The sequence below is a fragment of the Idiotropiscis lumnitzeri genome, chromosome 11 (genome assembly GCF_059441095.1).
Source record: "Idiotropiscis lumnitzeri isolate Australia: NSW breed Sydney's pygmy pipehorse chromosome 11, RoL_Ilum_1.0, whole genome shotgun sequence".
In the NCBI taxonomy this organism is placed as follows: domain Eukaryota; kingdom Metazoa; phylum Chordata; class Actinopteri; order Syngnathiformes; family Syngnathidae; genus Idiotropiscis; species Idiotropiscis lumnitzeri.
In genome coordinates, this window is record NC_142401.1 from 8,057,466 (window position 1) to 8,078,741 (window position 21,276).

General features: G+C 41.0%; 3 protein-coding genes across 4 annotated transcripts; 2 read left to right on the forward strand and 1 right to left on the reverse strand.

Moving 5' to 3' along the window:
- The first annotated feature begins 340 nt into the window (after window positions 1-340).
- On the forward strand, window positions 341-3,386 carry olfml3b (olfactomedin-like 3b). The gene is made up of 3 exons (XM_088309564.1): window positions 341-547; window positions 1,163-1,448; window positions 2,010-3,386. Exons 1-3 carry the CDS (start codon window positions 341-343, stop codon window positions 2,792-2,794), a joined length of 1,278 nt encoding a protein of 425 aa, XP_088165690.1. The 3' UTR covers window positions 2,795-3,386.
- A 386-nt stretch (window positions 3,387-3,772) lies between these two features.
- cdk2 (cyclin dependent kinase 2) lies at window positions 3,773-8,568 on the reverse strand. Its single transcript, XM_088308402.1, has 7 exons — window positions 7,899-8,568; window positions 6,655-6,732; window positions 6,464-6,584; window positions 6,211-6,381; window positions 6,011-6,112; window positions 4,735-4,938; window positions 3,773-4,464 (listed from the first exon to the last, which is right to left on the reverse strand). Exons 1-7 carry the CDS (start codon window positions 8,012-8,014, stop codon window positions 4,360-4,362), a joined length of 897 nt encoding a protein of 298 aa, XP_088164528.1. The 5' UTR covers window positions 8,015-8,568; the 3' UTR covers window positions 3,773-4,359.
- Window positions 8,569-8,638: 70 nt separating this feature from the next.
- On the forward strand, window positions 8,639-19,097 carry pmela (premelanosome protein a). 2 transcript variants are annotated; one of them, XM_088308398.1, is made up of 13 exons: window positions 8,639-8,726; window positions 11,154-11,256; window positions 12,289-12,384; window positions 12,473-12,619; window positions 12,700-12,834; window positions 13,203-13,364; window positions 13,453-13,737; window positions 14,214-14,924; window positions 15,832-15,972; window positions 16,065-16,167; window positions 17,293-17,498; window positions 17,578-17,668; window positions 18,643-19,097. In XM_088308398.1, exons 2-13 carry the CDS (start codon window positions 11,196-11,198, stop codon window positions 18,785-18,787), a joined length of 2,283 nt encoding a protein of 760 aa, XP_088164524.1. In that variant the 5' UTR covers window positions 8,639-8,726; window positions 11,154-11,195; the 3' UTR covers window positions 18,788-19,097. The 2 variants fall into 2 exon arrangements, with proteins under 2 accessions (XP_088164524.1, XP_088164525.1); XM_088308399.1 differs by having other exon boundaries at window positions 8,672-8,719.
- Window positions 19,098-21,276: the final 2,179 nt, after the last annotated feature.

Below are 21,276 nucleotides of genomic sequence, written 5' to 3' on the forward strand. Positions count from 1 at the left end.
CATTCCTTTTTCTGAAACATCCTTGCAATAAATTACATTGGAATGGTAAAATCATATTGTGCAAATATTATGGGCCAAACTCAAAAAACAAAAAATTAAAATATCGGGGAAAAAAACTGTGGTTCCCAGAAAAAAAGGTAGGCATTTGTCAAATCAGCGTAAAAAATATATTTAGGGACATACAGTAAATCATACATCAGATAAAAGTGAAAAGCACGGATAAAAAGTTGCTGTTGACCAGTGTTCTTCACTTTGTGCTCCCTTGTTTCCGACATTTGTCATCAGGTAGAAGCTAAAAAGGAAACAAGGGGAAGAGTCTTTTCTCTTCCATCTCCACCAGATGTTCTTAGCCCCTCCCATCTCGCTCAGCTGGACATTCCAGCCCACCTCTGGGAATCCGCCGGCTCCTCCACACACTCGCCAGTCTACGGGAGCAGGAGCAGACATAATGAGAGGACTCGTTGTCTTCGTCAGTGCGCTGTGCTTGGCCAGCGCACAGCACCAGGCCCTGATTGACTACTTGGAGCGCCGGCTGCTTGCGATTGAGGTGAGTCTTCTATTCTCTTCTTGTGCTCCACCAGGAAATTTCCAGAAATAGGGCAAAGGCAATGGAATGCAGATGTGCGCCTGTGGAAAACGCCGCGTCCAAAGATGCACGATGTTTATGTTCCATTCATCCACTTTTGACATAGAGAGGACATTAAAAAAAGATGCAAAGCAACAGATCATCCATCTTGTCTCTATTGTTAAAATAGCAGAACAAGATCGAATTGCAGGAGGATTTATCATTTATCAGTCAGATCAAGGAAGTTGTTACCACCCCATCAATATTCTGTGTGGAAAGTATGCAAAAAGTCCATTTGGGTCTGGAGACTTGTTATCCTTTAATGGTATCGTCACTATACCACTAAAAGGATAACAGCTTGGCGTCAAGGAAAATTGAAAATGCTGTTCATGTTACTTTGAATTTAGAACGTGGAAAATCCATGTAAATATTGAGCTTTGACATTCCTCGCGCTATGTTTTACTTGTTAAGCCTCCTCCTCTACCGAGGTAAAACCTCAGGTTGCTAAAGCTGTGTTTTTTTTTCTTGACTGAAACGTCATGACCGTATCAATACTCCTCTCTGGGAATACTTTGAAGCGTGTTCTTCATTTTACAGGACCGCATCTCCCTATGGCACGAACAGGCCAACCGCTACGCCTCGGAGCTGCGCGAACTCAAACAACATGTGGTTTCTCATCTCGAGAACCTGGACAAAGAGAAGGAGACGCTGCGCGTGAGCCTGGACGGCATGGGGACGCGAGTGGACCGGGTGGAGCGTGAGCTGGACTACTTGGAGAGCCAGAACGGTGCTCAACCGTGCGTGGATGTGGACGACGAGCTGATCGAGCAGCAGGTCACTCAGGTGCAGGAGAAGCAGAAGAGCAAATACTTCAAACTCACGGGTGAGATTGTGCTTCTGCCAGTTTTTAGGGGAATAAAACTAAGAGACATCTTCACATGGCACAAATCATGTGAAATATTTGAAAAAAAAAAAAAAAAAAAGAAGTAGCCTGGTGGACTACTGGTTATCACTAGAGAGCCAGCTGCCGCACCAAATAGGCTTCAGCACAAGCACAACATGCAGTGTTGATTTATTACACATCTATTATCAGACCACAGCACACTTTTCCACTCGGATGAGCTTGGGCCCAGAGAAAGCGGCTTCCGTTTGTAGATGGAGTGAGGAACTGAATTAGCTGACAAATATTTTCTGTCGCGTTCCTTAACTTACGGGACCAGATATTTACACAATTATGCCGAGGGTTTTTTTTAATTGCAGTGTCCAAGGTCAAGTATATATCCAGATAAATATTGAATTGAGTTAAAATCCTTTCCATTGAACAGGTAATGAATATTTAGGTTTAATATTAAGAAAATAATCCCATGGTATTTTGAAGGGAATATTGCGGTTATGTTCAATTGACAATTCTTCCATGACGCGATCGTGTATCTCCGTTCCTTAGACTGCAGCGACATGCTCTCCACCATAAAGGCCATGAAAATCTTAAAGAGAGTCGGCGGTTCCAAGGGAATGTGGACCAGAGACACCGGCGGGGCAACTGGGAAGGTCTTTGTCTTCAACGGAACCGATGAAGACACCATCTACGAATTTTCCAACGTGCAAGACTTTACTCGTTCGCAGGGCTTGTCTAATTCCCGGCAGCTGAAGCTTCCGTCCACCTGGCGGGGGACGGGACACATCGTCTACAATAATCACGCCTATCTCATCGTTCAGGCGGATGACTTGACGTTGGTCAAATATGACTTGAGGGACAAATCTGTGACCGATAGCGTGGTGTTCCCAGACCAGGACTACATCCCAGTATATAGCCTGAGCCCTGAAACGGTGATAGACCTGGCTGTGGATGAAGAAGGCCTGTGGGCCATTTACTCGACACGTCAGAATGAGCAGCACATCTCTCTGGCTAAAATAGACGCCGGCTCGCTGAGCATGGAGCAGACGTGGGACACGAGCTGTCCGAGACAAAACGCAGAAGCCGCCTTTGTCATCTGCGGCACGCTGTACGTGGTCTACAACTCGGAGCAGCCGGGCCGCTCCCACGTCCAGTGCGTGTTTGACGTCAACGACATGGTGAGCAATGACGACGTGCCGCTGGTTTACTTCCCCAAGCGTTACGGAGCTCACGCCGGTCTCAAATACAACCCGCTGGAGCAGCTGCTCTATGCTTGGGATGACGGCTACCAGATTCTCTACAAACTTGTCATGAAGAAGAAACTAGAGATTTAACACAAGAAAATCCCAAACCCACATTGTGGTAGCTAAGAAGTAGTTTTGGCCACACGGCATCGTGTGAGCCCACTGGCCAGTGGGGTTGACACACTTTTTGTGTCTTTATACTGTAACAATGCGTTTACCGTTCAGTACACTCATGAAAGTGTCGATTTCTTCACATTGTGACTTCTAACTGCTGACAAACTTCTGCACCAGAGGGATCTTGTACTTAATTAATTTGGCTTTTATTATTCTTTGAAATTTCTGTCAACTTCTGTTATGATTTTGATTGCAATTTTTTTCCCACCATTCCATTTTCACTCACTAAACAGTAAAGTCAAACTTTTGCTTCAGCTAAAAGTCGAAATATCTGCAGGAATATCGGAAGTTCTTACATGAGCAGTGCTTTGTCCTGATGAATTTTTGCCTGGTTGTGATTAGAGCTCATAAAGGCAAAGCCAACTCAGCCTGATTGAGATATAGTTTACTTCATCTAGTTATAATGAAATACAAACATGTGTAATCCCCCCTCCGAGTTGGCCGGTGTGTTCCACGTAATCAAATGTGATTGCGGTGATCACAACAAACATTTTCAGTTTAAGCACAAAACTACATTAGATACTCTTTTTTTTTTTTTTTTTTTTTTTTAGATTTGCTAGCTGGCTAGCACTGTTGTGTTTCCTTTACACTGTGGATTTCTGTGAACCAAGTCTGATCAGGTTTAGTTGTTTTTCACAAAATAAAATTGATAAGTACCAACTTGTCATACCAATTTGTTATTAATCTTGGTGATTTATCATAAGAAGCCAATTTTAAAATCGGTAAACATAAAGGTTTTGTATTACATTGAAAACTTCAAAATGGATTTTATTCCTTCTTAGACGTTTTCACTGTTTTGAGCTGCAACTCTGGTTTCCATCCAACAAGACAGGAATGAAAATAAATTGTTGCACAAAATGGCAGACAATGAAAATACTGACTGAACCCCAAAAGTTCTATAAACAGGTTTATTTTTTTTTCTTCGCAACTGTTAACAAGCAATAGCCATGAAAAAGGGCTCATCAAGAGCAGCTAAAATCTAGCGTATGAAAGATGTGAGAGCCCACCAGACTGTAAAAAATCTGAACATAAGGCAAACATTGCAACATTAACAGCATATGTACAAATATGAGAAATAAAAAGACACTTTTGTTGAGTACTTATGGCAGGAAAATCGAATAACCAATAAAAGTTGGTATTTGCACTATCCCGAAAACTTGTGTGCGAACAATTACTAAATTCTAAAATTTGGGCACCCGTAGGCCAAAACACAAATTTAAAACAGGTGTTTGGGCACAAAACTACAATGTATCTAATGTCTCTGAAGAATGACATACATTAGAGGGTGAATATGAACAATGGCAGGTACAGAACAACTTTAGGACTGACGAACAGATGAAAACATCTCGAAACAGTTGTTTTGAAAGGATCAAATAACATTCAAAAGCATACCAACTTCTTCTTTCTGAACCTGCCATGAAGTGAGGTCTCTCATAGCTTATTGCCATGAAAAGAACTTACGTTTTTTGTTTTTTCACAATTCAGAGTCTCAGATGAGGAAGAGGCATGGTGACGTCACGGAAGAAGCGATGAACAAGTGCGTTCTTGGCCGATAACCTTTTGTTTGGATCGTAGTGTAGCATTTCCTGAAAGACAAGTGATTTAGTCACAAATTGACTCCGTGTAAAAACTGGGCCCGTTTAGCTCAACACAAAAGCTACTATTCTGTCTGCATGAATGGCAACAAGCCGATACACAGTTTCATTGTTCCTTCTGCTATCTAGTGGAAAATCATATGTAGTTAATTTAAAAAAAAAAAATGACAATGAGTCATATAGTTTTTTTTTTCACTATCCTGAAAAAAAATAATTAAAAAAAAAAGAAAAAAAAAAAAAAAGAAAGGAAATTATTCTCACTCGTAGCAGATCTCTTCCATCCTCATCCAGGAGAGGAACCACTTTGGCAAGATCCTGGCGGGCCCAGTTGGGGAACGACGGTTTGTAGTCTGGCATGGAAGTGACTCCGGGCCACGTGGCCTCATCGGGGGTGCCGAGGGTGCGGAAGATGCGGAAGAGCTGGTCAATCTCAGAATCGCCGGGGAACAGGGCCCGTCTTGTGATCTATGAAAGAAGAGATTTCACTAAGTGGCAACAAAGTGCGGAGATTTGAATAGATGGTGCGCAACACCAGCAATTTGGGGGGGGGGGGGGGTGCAGGAAACGAAAGCAAATCTGGAGGAGTGGAAATGAGCTACTGAAGTTCTGTGCCATGCTGCAGAGGGCAGCGCAGGTCAAGGCCGTTGAGATTGAGAATGCAGGTTTAGTTCCATGACAGAAAGAGGAAAAATAAAGTGAGGGTCATCTAGGAAAATCCTCAACTGGATAGAGAAGATTAGCATTATGTTCAGAGCCAGATTTTACGGCAGATGGAAAACATGAACAAAACAGAAAAAGAGGATATTTCCACATTGTCCAAATGTGATCCCAAGAAAAAGAACGATTGTTTTTTCACGAAGTTTGATGACAACAGCTCTCTCAATGTTTGTGCCTTTTGCTCCGACGCCATCGTTCTATTAAATTGAATATTGTTGGGTCCACAGTGACAACTGGGGTGAATTTATGCATCCCCCCCTTTTTTATCAAAGTCAGCACAGGCCCAATTTTTCTGGAAGATTTTCCTCCTCGATCAGCCCAGAAAGCAATCACGGACGAACCATCGTAAATGGCCCACTTGTTCAACATTTAATAAAACAAATCCTGAGGAAACGGAGCAAACGAAACGAGAGCCAATCAGGAAAAGACCTGCTCAGCACAGAAGCCAATCATTAGCCTTAGCTTCTCGTATTTCTTTCTTCTTCCGTGTATATCATGTTGCCTCTCACAGGTCGTTGAAAGTCAGTGAAATGATTGTGCCCGGCGTACTTTGCTGGTCATCTTGAGTACGCCACACAGTCTAAGAGCAGGAAGTACACACCATTTTTTTTTTTAGCTTTTCATGTGTGGAGCCTCTTAAAAACAGCCAAAATGTTTAAAAAAAATTGTTAAATAATATCATCTGTCATGCCGATGTTCTTCAGGCCACAAAAACTGAAAACTGAATCCACAGGACTTCTTCATTTTGCCTTACTCCAGCCTATCGACGGAAATATTAACGATCAGTAAATCACGACCATCCCCAAATAGAGACCATTACCATTTCAGCAAAGATGCAGCCTAGACTCCAGATGTCGACAGCCGTGGAGTAAAACTTACAGCCCAGCAGGATCTCGGGTGCTCTGTACCACAGCGTCACCACCTGACACACATACGGGACACTTTGTAAGAAGAAAGCATGAAGGAAAAAGACGTGAGGCGTTCACCCCCACTGATACAGAACCGCATTCCCTCATTTACCTCGTGCGTGTACGTGCGCACGGGCACGCCGAACGCTCTCGCCAGGCCAAAGTCAGCCAGCTTGATCTCACCCTTAGCATTGATGAGCAGGTTCTGAGGCTTAAGGTCGCGATGGAGAACCCTGTGGGAGTGGCAGAATGCCAAGCCTTGCAGCAGCTGGAAGAGATAACTCTACACACAACGGAAATTAATTTGTGTTCAGTCATATCCACAACAGTAAATAAATCCACTAAAGAGGTCGATCAACGCATACCTTAATGAGAGCGAGCGGGATACCAGTGACCGTGGAAGAATCCATAAACTTCTTCAGATCCTGGTTGAGGAACTCAAAGACAAGGTACAGCTTGTTCTCCGTGTGGATGACATCGTGCAACCTTAAAAGCGTCAGAAAATTTGTAAAACTTTGGAAATTAGACAACATTGCATGCAGCGATTGGCGCTTACTTGACAATATTTGGGTGACTGAGCTCTTTGAGGAGGGAAATCTCACGGATGGCAGTGCTCGGTACACCTTCAGTTTCCCTGAGTGGAAAAAAAAAAAATTTGAATATACTGCCACTTTGCCGGAGCTCCTTTGAATACTGTGAGTATTCATCTGGGTGTCGCGTTTCATTTAATTTGTCTGAAAATAATTATTTATTTACTACAAATCAATCTTTGGTCATCTATCTATGCCTGCGACACTGGCAGAACGTACATAATGAAATTGCCTATCCGGCTACTGCTGGTCATACAACAAACTAAATTCAAGCATTCTGAGTAAGTAAATTGGTAAGAAAAAAAAATACTAACGAGCTTAGAATTTTAGTTTACTGTATTGTCTTTTTGTGACATTTTTGTTTGGCGGTCCTGTGAGATTTTTCTAATGTAAAATATGTAGGTTGAATTAACATTGTGGAACACGACGCTGGGTCACTTTTGCTGACACTACAATAAATCACATTATAGTAAATTAATTTTGTAATATTAGTCTTAACACTAAAATATGCAAATCATACAAAAACATTTTTAGTATGACTGTATAAACAATCTGGGAAAAAGTAACACTCTATTCATGCTTTATAGAGCTTATCCTGCAAAATTATGTTGGTGACGTGTTAACCAAACATTGAAAAGCAAAGAAATTAAATGTTTACCTCATGGTATATCAGTGATTCTCAACATGTCGCTCTCAGGCCCTCTCTAGTGATATTTGAAAGATTTACTGCTCGAGTACAGTTCAGTTGCATTTAATTTTTTAGTACAGTGTTCCTACACGGAAACACGGTGTTAATGTTCAAACTGTGCATAATGTTACAGTGACTCGCAATAGTATTATTTTTAGGAGCACTTTGACCTACTACGCTACTGTATTTCACGGTTGGTCGTTATGGTGTGAGGATTTTTTTATTTTATTTTTTTCAGGGGGCACTTTCTAATGAAAGTAGTAATTCCATCCTTGCTTTTGAAGTCATCTTTTCTTTTTCTTTCGTTTCATTGTTTAATCTTGTAGTAGTCCGTTAACGTGTATCCGTAGCTCCATAAATCCAAAACGGATACTCTATGATTTGGCGTTACATTACACAATTTAGCAGTAAGCTTATAAATACAAATGCTTTGAACTTCCGACCAATATTTCCCTCGGTGTTGGGGGAGCAGCATCCCATCAACACAAAGCCCCCACCCAGGAACCATCCCAGCTGACTTACGTGTCCAGCCTGATTTTCTTGAGCGCGACCGTTTCTCCCGTGTTCTTGTTCTTGGCTTTGTACACCACCCCATAAGTGCCCTCTCCAATCTTCTCGACCTTCTGGAAGGAATCCATTTGCCGACGTTCGGCCGGTGTTCGCCAGGGACGTCACGGCTCAAGTTAGCTCAAAGCTGGCTCGCGTCTTTTTGTGTCCACGCTAACAACCAGCGCGGACATTCACCCAACTAGTTCAAATTCGCCCGCGTGTCCCGCACACATGCGCAAAGCCGCCGGAGAAAAGAGTTAGACCGAGCGTAGAAACAATAACTCGGGGTCAAATGAAAGGCTAGCTTGCTGGTCAGCGAGTTTATTCGGATGGTATTAACTAAAAGCGGGGAATTGAGCTCCGTGTGGCGGTTGTTGTCGTCCAATTGCAAAACACAACCAACACGGTAACGTTTCCCGCGTTGCCATACTGAGCGCGCGTTTTAGTGTCTCACACATACCGATTGTCGCAGGGCCGGTGTTTGTTTAAAATGCAACCGCGTCTTCATCGACTTTCTTCGTGTAAGGTATTTATAAATTAGGCAAGTGTGTTTTTAAAGTTGTTTTATTTCCCACGCCTTGTCGTGTGAGTTCAGATAAGATAACTGACTTTAGTCGCGGTAAAAAAAAACAACTCGGCAGTAAGTGTCGCATGGTCTAAAATCAAACGCCTACCGGCCTCACAGGTCACGTGATGTGGTGACGTGTGAGGTTGTCAGTGCGGTTTGTTCTGTTTAGTTCAGACTGGACACATTCCACAGAGCTGTAACACCAAAATAAAGAAGAAAATATAAAGTAAGAAGTAAGTGTTTAAAAAAAACACATTGACACCCTCATATCTAATGTTTGTCCTTTCGTAAAATTATTATTCTCGCTGCTGGCTGAAGTACTAAGATTTTTTATTTGTGCTACACGGGCTCCCACTAGTGGTACCCGATAGAATCACCAAATTATAGACAACAAACATTTCCAAAAAATGAGATGAGAAGGAACTTGTTCTCATGCATACAACTTGTTTTAAAGCTTTACAAAATATATTGCAGAAACACACACGCACACACTTTTCAAGTTAAATTAAGCTTTTAGGAACTGTTTGTCTTCAAACATGTATTTATGTACATTTTTTGTTTCAATTTAGCTTGTGTGTGCCATAATATTATTATTAATATTTATTTAAGGACATATTTCTTTTTTATATTTAGGCATAGTGTTACTGTTCAACTCTGCAAAATGTTACAGTGTCTTAAAAAATACAAACTTTTTACTACTACTACTACTACTTTTTAGTAATAAAACTACCTCTTTTTGTAAATAAAAAATACTGTTATATTGCACTTTAAATTGGTCCTCATGGTGCAACTTTGAGAGCTAAATATTTTCAGATGATGCTTGGTGATAAAAGAATAATAGCATACATTTAATGTAGATATTTCCTGGAAAGTCCAGAGGAGCTAATGTTGCACTCTTAATGGTATGTGCAGTCAGGTGCTCTGGGGGAAGAATTTAGTCTGAACTCGTTGTTTAGCACATGAGAGGTCACATGATGCAGAGCAGCCTCACAGTCTGGCTGGCATGAGACTCTTGGGAACGAGTAACTGTGATGAAGTACCAATCACCATCATGTACTCATAGAAAATATAATGATTCTACTTTCACTTAGTGGAGGACATTGCTGTGATATGTACGTTCTCAGGACACATCCATGCTCCTATATAATGTGATTATATTTATATATTTATATTTAAAAGTGCTTTTCTGTATTATTTTTTTACAATAAAGGTTGAGTTACCATTCTTCACGCTTTCTTTAGAAAAAATAAAATAAATAAAAATCACAATCGGCCCTATTTTAAAGCTTAGGCTGACCATTTTCACCCTTCATCCCACAATTTTATGTAGAACATGCCCATTTTTAAGGGCTGAGAGGATCTTTTTTTTTTTTCCAGCTACCTTGTGTTGGAGTATATGGGCAAAAACCTCTGGGCCTTACTCAAAGTCTGGATCGTTTTAGAGTGAATTTTGTCTTGCCTATAATCCATCCAGTATTAATGAATACTTGTTTTCTTATGAATGAAACTACGTCAAGAAGGAGAGATGTCCTAGTAACTGGAGCACGAGTGTGTCTCTACTTCTGGTCACCGATTGTAAGAGTTGCCTGAGGTGGACAACCATGGTTCGGAAAGATGGCTTTGGAAATAAATGGAGTCTATTGATTTGCCATTTGCCCGATCATCTTGTGACACCCATGCACACATAGTTGAAAAGTCATACGTCACACACACGCATGAGATCTTCATATGCAGGAATGGTGCTACATCGGGGCTAGGGTGGGACTAGAGCCCCGTTATAAATCTGTGTAGCCCCAGGTTAAGCTCCTACAGAATTTTATTTGAAATCCTAAAATATATTTATAAACTATTTTATTGGCACCCATACGTATCCGTCAAGCCCCTCTTTATCCTCGGGAGTGGAAACAAATCCAAGAGTGGACCCGGGTAATGTGAGCAAAATTATCAGTTGATTTTTCAGGATTAAAACATCATTTGAATCTTGGAATAACCTAAAAGTCTCAATTGCTGTCACAGTGGGATCTATATATTCAAATTTTTGCAAAGTCGTGACACACTTTTAGAGAGATAAAAAATACATTAAATAAAATGTTCTAAAATAGCCTTTGGATGTCATAATTTCAACCTTAACTACACATGTTTACATTTTCAAAGGGCCTTTACAAACATGTGATTAAGAAACCTAGACAACCACTTTAACAAATAATTAAATCAATAAATAAATATAAATATATATATATATATATGACTTTTTAAATATTATTATAATTTTTTTATTCATAATATATATACTTACGCTGCTGCATAGTTCATCGCACTAGTTTAGAATATTGTATGTTGGTACCAACTGAGGGCCTCCTAAAATTATTTACTTGCTGTTTCCCAACGACCCATAATTTATCCACTCGTCTCGAATCACTAGCTTTAAAAAAAAAAATAATAATAATAGTAATTTGTACAAAGCACAAATTAATTTAAAAAAATGACTCAATTAGTGGGAGTGCAAATGAAAAGTTGCCCAAAAGGGGGCGGGGCCTGTTTACAGCCCAGCAATGATGTCAGAGGGTAGAAGAATGTTTATGATAATTCTGGTTCAGGAGCTTCTTAAAGAGAGCGAGGGGACTTTTCCAAAGTCTCTTTGGGTGTTTCATTTGGGCTTAGGAGGAGCTTGGTAAAGGAACGAGACTCACAACCTAAGACAGGATGAAGACTCTGGTGCTTCTGCTGCTGATGGCTCTGGCCTTGACGGCTACCACTGCACAAAGTAAGCCAGATCATTCATTTTGTACAAATATGTGCTTAAATACTTTCTTCTTTTGTAAACCCACAACATCATCTATGCCACTGATATGGTTCTTAAGTAAAGATAAACAAACAGGTGTTGTTAATTACCACGACTAATTTGATTCCGCACATGATATCAAGCATGTCAGTCTCATTAATTATACTTGTTTGGACAACAAATTAAGTGGAAAAGTTAAACATTTCACGCCTTGTGTCACGCTGGCACAACCAAAACATGTCACAAGATAGATAGATAAATAGATAGATACAATTAAATATTTTTAATGTAAAAATCCACTATTCATATTCATGTTTCTTTTTCAGTGGCAAGAAACTAACTAATCTTCAAAATGGGAAGTGCAGAATTTGGCCCACAATATAACAAGATTTTTAATCCTTGAAATAGTTGCTGATTTTTTTTATCAGAGATTATATTGATATTTAATTCCTGTGTACCTTTTTTAACTAAGTATATTTGAATGTTAACATTCCAAGATATAGACCTGTCCTGTTATTTTCAAAATAAAATGTATTGACGGTCATGGTTCAATAACTGTGTAAATATAACCTTACTCTTATTATCTGGAGGGGCATCAAGCACAATTTGTCAAACTGAAGCAAATACACACACACACACAGACGTAAGGGTGTGGGATCGCTCACGGAGGGAAGATTACTGATGTTGCTGCTCAGCTGATGGTCACATGAAAAGGCTTGAGGGGGATTGCAGGTCGTGTGATTTGCACCACTTCAATCCCCCGCCCTGCTCAACTCCAAAATCATTGACCACTTTTTGTTCTCGTTGGCCTCTAAAGGCAAGCAGGTGTCAATAACTGATTAGGTTTAACTACATTATACTGATATATGGTTTGAAAATATGGTTACCGACCGGTTGTAGTTTTATGTCGTCAAGTATCATTGTGTTTCATTTTCACAATATTTACATAGAACGTTTATTACAATATATTCAAATTTCTACTGATTGCTTTTAAGTCAACGATCCTTTTTGCAGTGTCTCGAAGTCAGTTCACACGTTACCGCTCATGGAACTCCCGCATGTATCCCGTGTGGAAGGATGGCGACTCAAGATTCAGAAATTGTTGGTCTGGTAAGGATGATAATTTGCTGTTGAGAAGATCTTCAATTCATTCTCTCCTACAACCTGAAGTGATCGTTTTGGACTTGGTCTCGTTCAGGTGGTGCAGTCACATTTGATCTGAAGAACGACGCTCCCACACTACTGGGGGCAAAATCCACTTTTAGTATTAATCTGGTTTTCCCTCCAAACCAAACTGTGCTCGCCGATGGGCAGGTGGTCTGGGCACGTAATTGCACCATTGATGGTGAGTCCGTCAGTCGTGAGATCTTGAAGTCGATCTGATTCGACATTCACGCCGCTAAATGAAAAAAATCATATTTGCAGGTCAACAATATCAGGCAGGCCAGGCTGTGTATGCAGACCAAAGCAATGAGTTGACTGGACTTTTCCCCGATGGCACGCCTTTCACCAGGACCGGGGACAGGAAGCCCCGCTATGTGTATGTTTGGAAGACATGGGGTAAGATAATTGCAGCAAAAAAAATATCAAACCATGAGATTTAAAAAAAAATGAAACTACACAGGCTACACTAATCTCAGGTTAAACCAAATAACCATTCAAGAGAAGGGAGACTGCCGCCAGTCCAACCTGACACTTATCACTACTACTATTAAAATAAAGCAATTATGGCAAAATCTATATCATCATACAAAATTATTTCCTGTTGATTTAATGTTATTATTATTATTATTAATTTAATTTAATTTAATTTAAAAAATAGCTTATTTTAGAGAGGTTTTGATCCTAAAAAATATCTCCACACAATAAAAATATTTCCAATAATTTAAGCAATATCTCTCTCTCATATTTATGATGACATGTTTCAGGAAAGTACTGGCAGGTGGCGGACGGTCCGTCCTCTTCGCTCACCATCTCAACAGATGATGTCTCCTTGGGTTCCTACAGCATGGAAGTCGTCATCTATCACTGCCGTGGAAAAAACAAGTTCATCCCCCTGGGATACGCCTTCACTGTCTTCACCATCACGGGTGACCCATCAAATCAGATTGAACCATTCTTATTTTATCTTATCTTATCTCTCAAGATGACATCTGTGCTTTATCTCCGCATCATCAGACCAAGTTCCCTTCACTGTATCGCTGGCTCAAGTCAATGACATAAACCAAGACGACTCCAACTTCATCCAGAACCGAGCCATTGCTTTCAGCGTGAACCTTCATGATCCCAGCCAGTACTTGAGCAGCGCCGATATCAGCTTTAGCTGGGACTTCGGAGACAGCACCGGAACTCTGATTTCCAGGGAACGCACTGTCACGCACACATACCTGGCAGTCGGAACCTTCAAACCTCATGTGGTCCTGATGGCGAACATCCCCATTGGTTGCGTAAACCCCTCTGCTGGTAAGATTTGAAATGTGGAACTGTTAACACTCACGGAGGTGTGTCACAAGCTATAACAAACGGTTCATGAGCAATATTATGGGTTTTATGAGCCCAGTGGCGGGCCGTGCATTTCATACGTAGGCCTTCAGTGAAGTCCTACTTAGTCGGCTTGAATAAATCCCCCTCATATTATTTATCACACCACAGCTGGAGAAATAATGAACAGAAAGACACTTATGCACTACCAAGCGAGTGTTGGACGACGTAGCTTCTTTTAAAAAGTCCGACTTGAAATTGTGTCGCAAGTGTATCTGCAATTAAATCCACACTTTTCCCTCCTTCGGCCATTGTGGTTTAAAAATCAAGATTTCAGATTTACGATCAGTCCCCAGTTACGACTTTCTGGTGTGTTGATTCAGCACAGCGCTGCCCCCTCACAAGTGAGTATCCAATCACAAGACGCGTTCATCATCTTCAATGCTCTTTTTTGTCAGGAGTTCCTGTTGTCGTTGTGACCCCAGCAGCCGACCCAGCAGCGGCAGATGCACCTGCCCCGGATGCTGACCCAGCAGCGGCAGCCGACACGCCGGTCCCTGATGCCATTCCAATCGAGGCATCTGAGCAGCCGGCCGAAGCCGCAGATGATACAGAGTCCGCAATTGATGGAGGAGCAGCGGAAGTAGAGGCCGTCACAGCAGCGCCTGCACCAATTGACGCAGCCGTTGCTCCAGCAGAACAAGATCCAGCTGCCACTGCTGCTTCAGAGATTGACGTTGTTGCTGAGGATGCTGCTGCCGGCGAGGTGGCCACGGCTGCACCTCTTCAACCTGCAGCTGAAGACACGACAGAGGTTGAAACCGCTGCTGTGGATGAAGCAACAGAGAATGTGGCTGTGGTTGACGCGGGTGCGACCGTCGCCCCGGTCGCAGAGGGAGAAGAAACCGCAGTAGATGTCGCAGCGACAGTCCTCCCGGAAATGGTTGTGCCTGAAGTTACCGTGGCGGCGGAAGAAGACGCTGTGGTGGCTGCTCCTGCTGAGGATGCAGGAGAGGTGATACAGACAGAAACAGAACCCCCCGCGGCCAATGTTGAAGACCCAGCAGCTACGGAGAGTACCGCTGTAGAAGAAGCAGAGGCAGCGGATGCTGAGGCAGAAAATACTGAGAATGACAATGATGTTGCTCTTGGTACAGTAGATCCAGGAGGTGTGTAAAAATATAACATTGTGCCACATGATGCCGTAAAACTAAAGTATTTGCTTTTGAACTAATATTGAAATAAATATGAAATAATAATAAAATGAAATAGTATTGAAAATCAGCGAATAGGTGAATCCGTCAATGCCAAACCATGAGTGTGCTAAGGTTAAGTGAGTTTGCATAGCCACTTGTTGCTAGGCAGAATTTGTGCATTTCTGCTCTAAATTCACGCAAAATCTGAATTTTGAATGATAGAATGAACGTTAAAGGGGACGTCAACCCCCTAAAAATTATTTCCCATAATATGTTCTATGTACCTTAACATGGCATTCTGATTAATATTGCGTTTATGGAAGATGAGTTTAGCAGCCAAATCCACTCGTTTTTAGCTATCTCAAGTGGCGGCCATTTTGTAAGTTTCTGCCAACTGAAAATGACATCACAGTTGCTCAGGGCTCAGCCCAATCACTGCTCACCTGTTCTCTGAAGCGGAGCCATGACCCCTGAGCAATTCTTCAGTTTTCAGTCGGCAGGAAGTGGCAAAATGGCCGCCACCTGAGATGTACAAAAAAAGGTGCATTTTAATGCTTAGCTCATATTCCACAAACGCAATATTTATTAGAATGTCGTGTTTCGACGAGTAGGGCAGCACAGCACATAATTTAGAATTTTAATTTTGAAATTTTTGGGGGTGACTTCCCCTTTAAAGATGGAATATATAATATAATAACAATATATGTTCATTCAGGTGAAACATTTCGCAACAAACAATAGAAGAAAAATTCCATCTTATAATACATCATCACATCTATGCACTTCATTAATTCTAATTCCTTCCAAAGAAAATGCACTAAACTACGTAGACTACAAACAGTCTCAATACCAAACCTCCTCTGTGCAACTTTGATTTCAGCGGAAGGGGAAGTCCAAGCTGAGATAGAAACAGATCCAGCACAAGTTGCCCTTGTGGTGGTCAAAAGACAAGCACCAGAAGTTGCAGCCAACTGCATGGTCTACCGTTACGGCTCCCTCGCCACCTCCGTTGACGTCGTCCGTAAGTCATGACACTTGAAAGGATTCTCCGCATGTGTCGCTCAGTAGAACCCGTATGGACTCGTGATTAAAGCTGATCTCTCTTTTTTGCAGAGGGTATTGAAAGTGTCGAGATCGTACAGATGTCCAACGTTGTTTCACTGTCCACTGAGCTGGCTCAAAATGCCGTGGATATCACTGTTAGCTGTCAAGGAAGGTAAGGGATCATATAGAACCATATAAATAATCTGGTGTGCTCAAAAATAGGAGAAAAAATGCCCTAATTTATTCAGAACATGCCACAGTATTATGCACAATCCTGCACATTTGAATTTAATAAATAAAAAATTTTATGAAAAAAAAACTGTCATGCCCATTTTTAAAGGGGAAGTCAACCCCCAAAAACTCTTAAAGGGGAAGTCAACCCCCCCAAAATATTTGCAATAAAAAAATATTTGTGTCTTCACTTCTCTAAATATGGGATTCTGATTAATATTGCATTTATGGAATATCAGTTAAGCAGCAAATCCACCTGTATTTAGCCACCTCTGAGGACGGCCATTTAGTAAATTTCCGTCGACTGAAAATGACATCACAGTTGCCCATAACGGCTAGTGAGGCTGCAAAGAACATATTATTATTAAGAATTTTAAGGGTTGACTTCCCCTTTTAACAAGAATATGTTCTATGAAGGCCCACTAGTCAAAACACGACATTCTGATTAATGTCGTGTTTGCGGAATACGAGTTAAGCAGCAAAAGCCACCCATTTTGAGCCTTCTCAGGGGGCAGCCATTTTGTTACTTTCTCTCAACTGAAAATAACAACAACCAATCATGGCTCAGTTTCAGAAAACAGGTGAGTCGTGATTGGTCGTTACCTTTCCCTGTGTAACTGTGATGTCGTTTACAGTTGACAATAAGTGACAAAAAATGGCTGCCAGGATGGCCGAGTGGTCTAAGGCGCCGCGTTCAGGACCCAGTCTCCCCAGGAGGCCTGGGTTCGAATCTCGAATTTCCCCATTGTGGGACTAATAAAGGTCAAATTATGAAAAAAAAAAAAATAAAAAAAAAAATAAAAAATAAGTGACAAAATGGCCACCCGTGAGATGGCCAAAAAGCGGCGTATTTTGCTGCTTCACTCATATTCCAAAAACTTAATATTTATCAGAATACCATGTTAAGACAAGTGAAGTCACAAAGAACATCTTGATGCAAATCATTTTTGGAGGGTTGACTTCCCCTTTAAGTTGACATCTCTCTGACAACAAACCTGCTTCTGTGAAGGCAAAATGTTTTATTCATCACAGTGAAGTGTTCTGAACCTGATGATCTTTCCTCTAGTTTACCAAATGAAGTCTGCACAGTCATTTCGGATGCTGACTGTATCACACCGGTGGATACCGTCTGCACTGCGGCTACGCCCTCTCCTGACTGCCAAATGGTCCTTCGCCAGTTCTTCAATGACTCTGGCGTTTTCTGTCTCAACGTCTCCTTGACCAATGATGTCAGTCTTGCCGTTGCAAGCGCTCGTGTCAGCGTGGCAGTAGGTGTGTGAATGAAACACTCAATGAAGACACTCACTGATTTAATTATTTACTCATTTGTGTCATTTACGTCCCATCACAGCCTCCGGTGGCTCCCCAGCTGGAACTGCCGCCATAATCCTCGGCGTGATGGTTCTTGCCTGCGTGGTTTGCTGTGTCGGTTTGATGTATAGGTGAGCCACCAGATTTTGGGGCATTAAAATAAAAGCTAAAATCAAGATTGAATAGCTTCACCAGGATTTAAACTTTTGCCACCTGTCAATGATGGGGCAGTTGAGATTTATATACATTTCATAAATTATTTGACAGCTGTAAGTAGACAACTTGGAAGGATTTTTGTCATGCAAAGTGCATTACTGTTCGACATTATAACTTGGAAACGTGGATAGTAACGTCACATTTCTATTAGACCAAGTACAAAAATAATATAATAAAAATGTCATGAAGGGGGCCATGGTTCATGTGGTAGTACACATCGTGAACTTTATTGCAGCTGAATTCCTCACTCACATTTATGCCCAACGATTGCGGGCCTCCTGCCAACTTTGAACAAGATAAGTAGTTGTTTATTTCAAAGGGTCATAAACAAGTCCTTTAGGAGTGCAGTTGTTCACGCAGCTGAGTGGCTCGATTCCCACTCAATTCCTCGTTCACATTTGCTCCAGAATTGTGTGTCAGCCTCTATAGTAAGCTTCGACAAAATAAACAACATGGAAAATGGATATCAAGAAAATTATACTTTTTAAATCTAATTTAATTGGAAAAGCCTTAATGGAACATCTACCCATCATTAAAAATAAATTAAATAAATAAATAAATAAACAAATAAACAAGAAATGAATAAATAAATAAGTAAAAACCCATAAATAAATAAATAAGAAACGAATAAATAAATAAATAAAAACCCATAAATAAATAAATACATAAATAAAAATAAATTAAAAAAATCAAGCCAGCTAGCAAAAAGTCCATTTCACGTTAAAAAACAATAAAAAAAAAACAGCATATCGTCTGCAGAGTTTTTAAAGCTGCTTTTAAATTATGAATGATATTTGATATTCATCTCATCTATGCAGGTATTTATAGCAGCGTTCTCATCTGCGCTGTGAAATCTCATGATCTCTCATCTTTCTATGGCTTCAACCAGGCGCTTCAAGCAGTACCATCCCCTGAGAGAAGACAACAATGGCGGCAGCTCTGCCGTAACGTCAGTGCCTTTGTTGCTGTGGAACCTGCTGATGCGACAGTCGCCCGGCGAGAGCCGCCCACTGCTTCAAGGGAGGGTTGTGTGAATATGTGCACCATAATGTACCAAATGTCTGATTAACATATATTTACCTATATACTCTGTGATCATCTTGAAATACACGCAAGCCAACCCTATTACGAAGATGAGACCAGCTCAACAATTTTGGTGTCTGTGATATTTATTTTGACTTACAATATTTGTGTAAACTAGCCAGAATTGTTGGCTTTTTTGTAAATATAACCTCAATTGGAAAAAAAAAAATCAAGATTTGATCATTTGCAATGTAATGACTTCTCCCATATACCAGTGCACCGGTGTTGTCACGTGAATAAAATGGAACTTTATCATTTAAACGCATCTTTCCCACTCCATTGAGTCTTTTGTGATGCTTACTCACTCATTGTCTCCGTGACGACAACCATATATGCAAATACATCACGCTGAATGCAGTCGTAGTTAGAAGGCGTGCACTTGTTTCTCTTCAATCCACCCGTCCCATCTTAAGCTAATGGGCGGCAATCACGTCAGAGGAATTTGCACCTGATTTTCAAATTACACCTTCTTTCAGGCTATGATGACCAATAAAATTTTGTTTACGCTCTGGTAGGCCACCAAATATCCCACGGACCAGAACCGGTACACAGCCCTGTAGTTGGAGACGACTTCCCACTCCAGAAAAGAACCTCGTAAAATATCGCCAACCATGAGCAACCTCAACACAAAAATGTGTCTGAAATGTCTGCATGTTAGCAACATGCTTGTCACGTGACACACCGCAAAGCTGGAGGAAAGGTTGACGCCAATGTCGGAAAAACATTTCATTAAGGATGCCAAATGACTGGAACAAATATTGTTAGTAAATGATTCTCTTTGTAAAATTGTGCACAAACTGCTTGAGTCAGTTTGCTAATAAAGGATGTTGCGCTTTGTCCTCATGTCTGATTTTATTGATCAGAAGATAATTGAGAAGCATCTGTTATCAGAAGACACCTTGTCAAAGCTAAACAATGACCTCCCTCGCTGTCGTGTCTATTTTATTTTTATTTTTTTTCCAAAATGTGCTCCTACCGATATCTTCCAACACTGCCGCTACCGATCAACCCTTGTTAATGATTGGCCCCTTGTTTTCCATTTTTAACTCCAGACCTGCTATGGTCAGTATTTTGCACAGCAGATTACAACGTCAGCTTGGTTAAACCTGCCGACGAGTCATACGCATCCTCATTCATGCCACAATTCAATCAATGTCAGAGAGGTACTGTCCCATGATTTGTCTGCCATGTCTCCCAAGATCAGATTGACATTTTATGTCATATTTGAAAGCAGTTATCCAATTTAAAGCTCGTTGCGTTTACCACGACATCCATACATGCTGCTTAATAAAGTTCTTTTTCCCCTCAGAGTCAAGACCGTCTTTATATCCCCAGGTTGCTGATATGTAGATCCCCTTTAAGATATGAAACCCGACACACACACACTGCGGGTGGAAATGGAAACAGACATTGTAGCTCGATCCTGTGGATGATTGGATTTATGGTTCCTATTGGGTTTCTCTAGGGAGCAGAAGGATCAATCCATAATGGTGACATCTGGCTACGGGTTGTGTTACTGGTTCAACTGACTCCGCCCCCAAAATCTTTAAACATGCTCTTTTTTTAACGCGTGTTGGCCCTTGCCACACCTAAGTGTGATACATGCTCCAAAGAAAGCCGTACAAATGCACGTTAGAGTGAATTTTTTTTTTTAACCCAAAAAAATTAGAAGACGAGAAGCTAAACTGTGCTGTGAGCAGAGAGAGAGAGGGGCGGGGGGTGTGGGAGGCTTGACCACAAAGCTGGTTGATTAGATTTCAGAAGACCAATATAGACACAAGGCCATTTGCACACAAAATGCCAGACCTCGGTGGTAGAACGCATGTACAATGAGATGGAAGTAAGTAAAAATGTTTTGCCAATCAAATGGCCAGTTAGAGCATTGAATTATTTTTGCACAAATGCTCCCGTTGATATTATCAGAAACAGTGATGAATACAATCGCTATTAAGTTTCTTCGAAATGAAATACTGCAGTAGATATTACATAATGGTGGCTTGTATAAAAAGTAGAAAGCTGAGCTGGTCAGGCCACACCACACCTAGTCAACACTGAGCATGCTCAGAATGACGTCAACTTTCTGATGGGGTGATAGCCCAATTAAAATGACTGTACTGCAGAACACACACACACACACACACACACACACCACACACACGCACACATCAATTGAGAGGGTGGTGAAGCCACAACTCAAATGAACCCATTAACCCAAACAGAAAGCTAAAGGATCAATAATATGTGGAAAAAATACAAAAGTGCATTTTGGTTTTTAACATTAAAAACATGTACAAGTATTACAATGCACGTCAACTTCTTTTTTCTCAGTTTTGTTCAATATAAATTAAAAAGCAAAGCTGTTTCCAGTCATTTGTGATAAGAACACCAAATCATGAGGTGCAGATTCAACTTCATTTGTTGTCACCAAAGTGTGATATCA

What these genes read in the sequence shown, in the direction of transcription:
- pmela (XM_088308398.1), top strand. Translation starts at nt 11,196, where the DNA reads ATGAAGACTCTGGTGCTTCTGCTGCTGATGGCTCTGGCCTTGACGGCT. An exon ending in ACGTAATTGCACCATTGATG is followed by an intron (nt 12,620 to 12,699) that starts GTGAGTCCGTCA and finishes TCATATTTGCAG; the next exon opens with GTCAACAATATCAGGCAGGC. An exon ending in TCGTGTCAGCGTGGCAGTAG is followed by an intron (nt 17,499 to 17,577) that starts GTGTGTGAATGA and finishes GTCCCATCACAG; the next exon opens with CCTCCGGTGGCTCCCCAGCT.
- olfml3b (XM_088309564.1), top strand. Translation starts at nt 341, where the DNA reads ATGTTCTTAGCCCCTCCCATCTCGCTCAGCTGGACATTCCAGCCCACC. An exon ending in GCCGGCTGCTTGCGATTGAG is followed by an intron (nt 548 to 1,162) that starts GTGAGTCTTCTA and finishes TTCATTTTACAG; the next exon opens with GACCGCATCTCCCTATGGCA. An exon ending in CAAATACTTCAAACTCACGG is followed by an intron (nt 1,449 to 2,009) that starts GTGAGATTGTGC and finishes TCCGTTCCTTAG; the next exon opens with ACTGCAGCGACATGCTCTCC.
- cdk2 (XM_088308402.1), bottom strand. Translation starts at nt 8,014, where the DNA reads ATGGATTCCTTCCAGAAGGTCGAGAAGATTGGAGAGGGCACTTATGGG. An exon ending in AGTCACCCAAATATTGTCAA is followed by an intron (nt 6,585 to 6,654) that starts GTAAGCGCCAAT and finishes GACGCTTTTAAG; the next exon opens with GTTGCACGATGTCATCCACA. An exon ending in TGCGCACGTACACGCACGAG is followed by an intron (nt 6,113 to 6,210) that starts GTAAATGAGGGA and finishes TATGTGTGTCAG; the next exon opens with GTGGTGACGCTGTGGTACAG.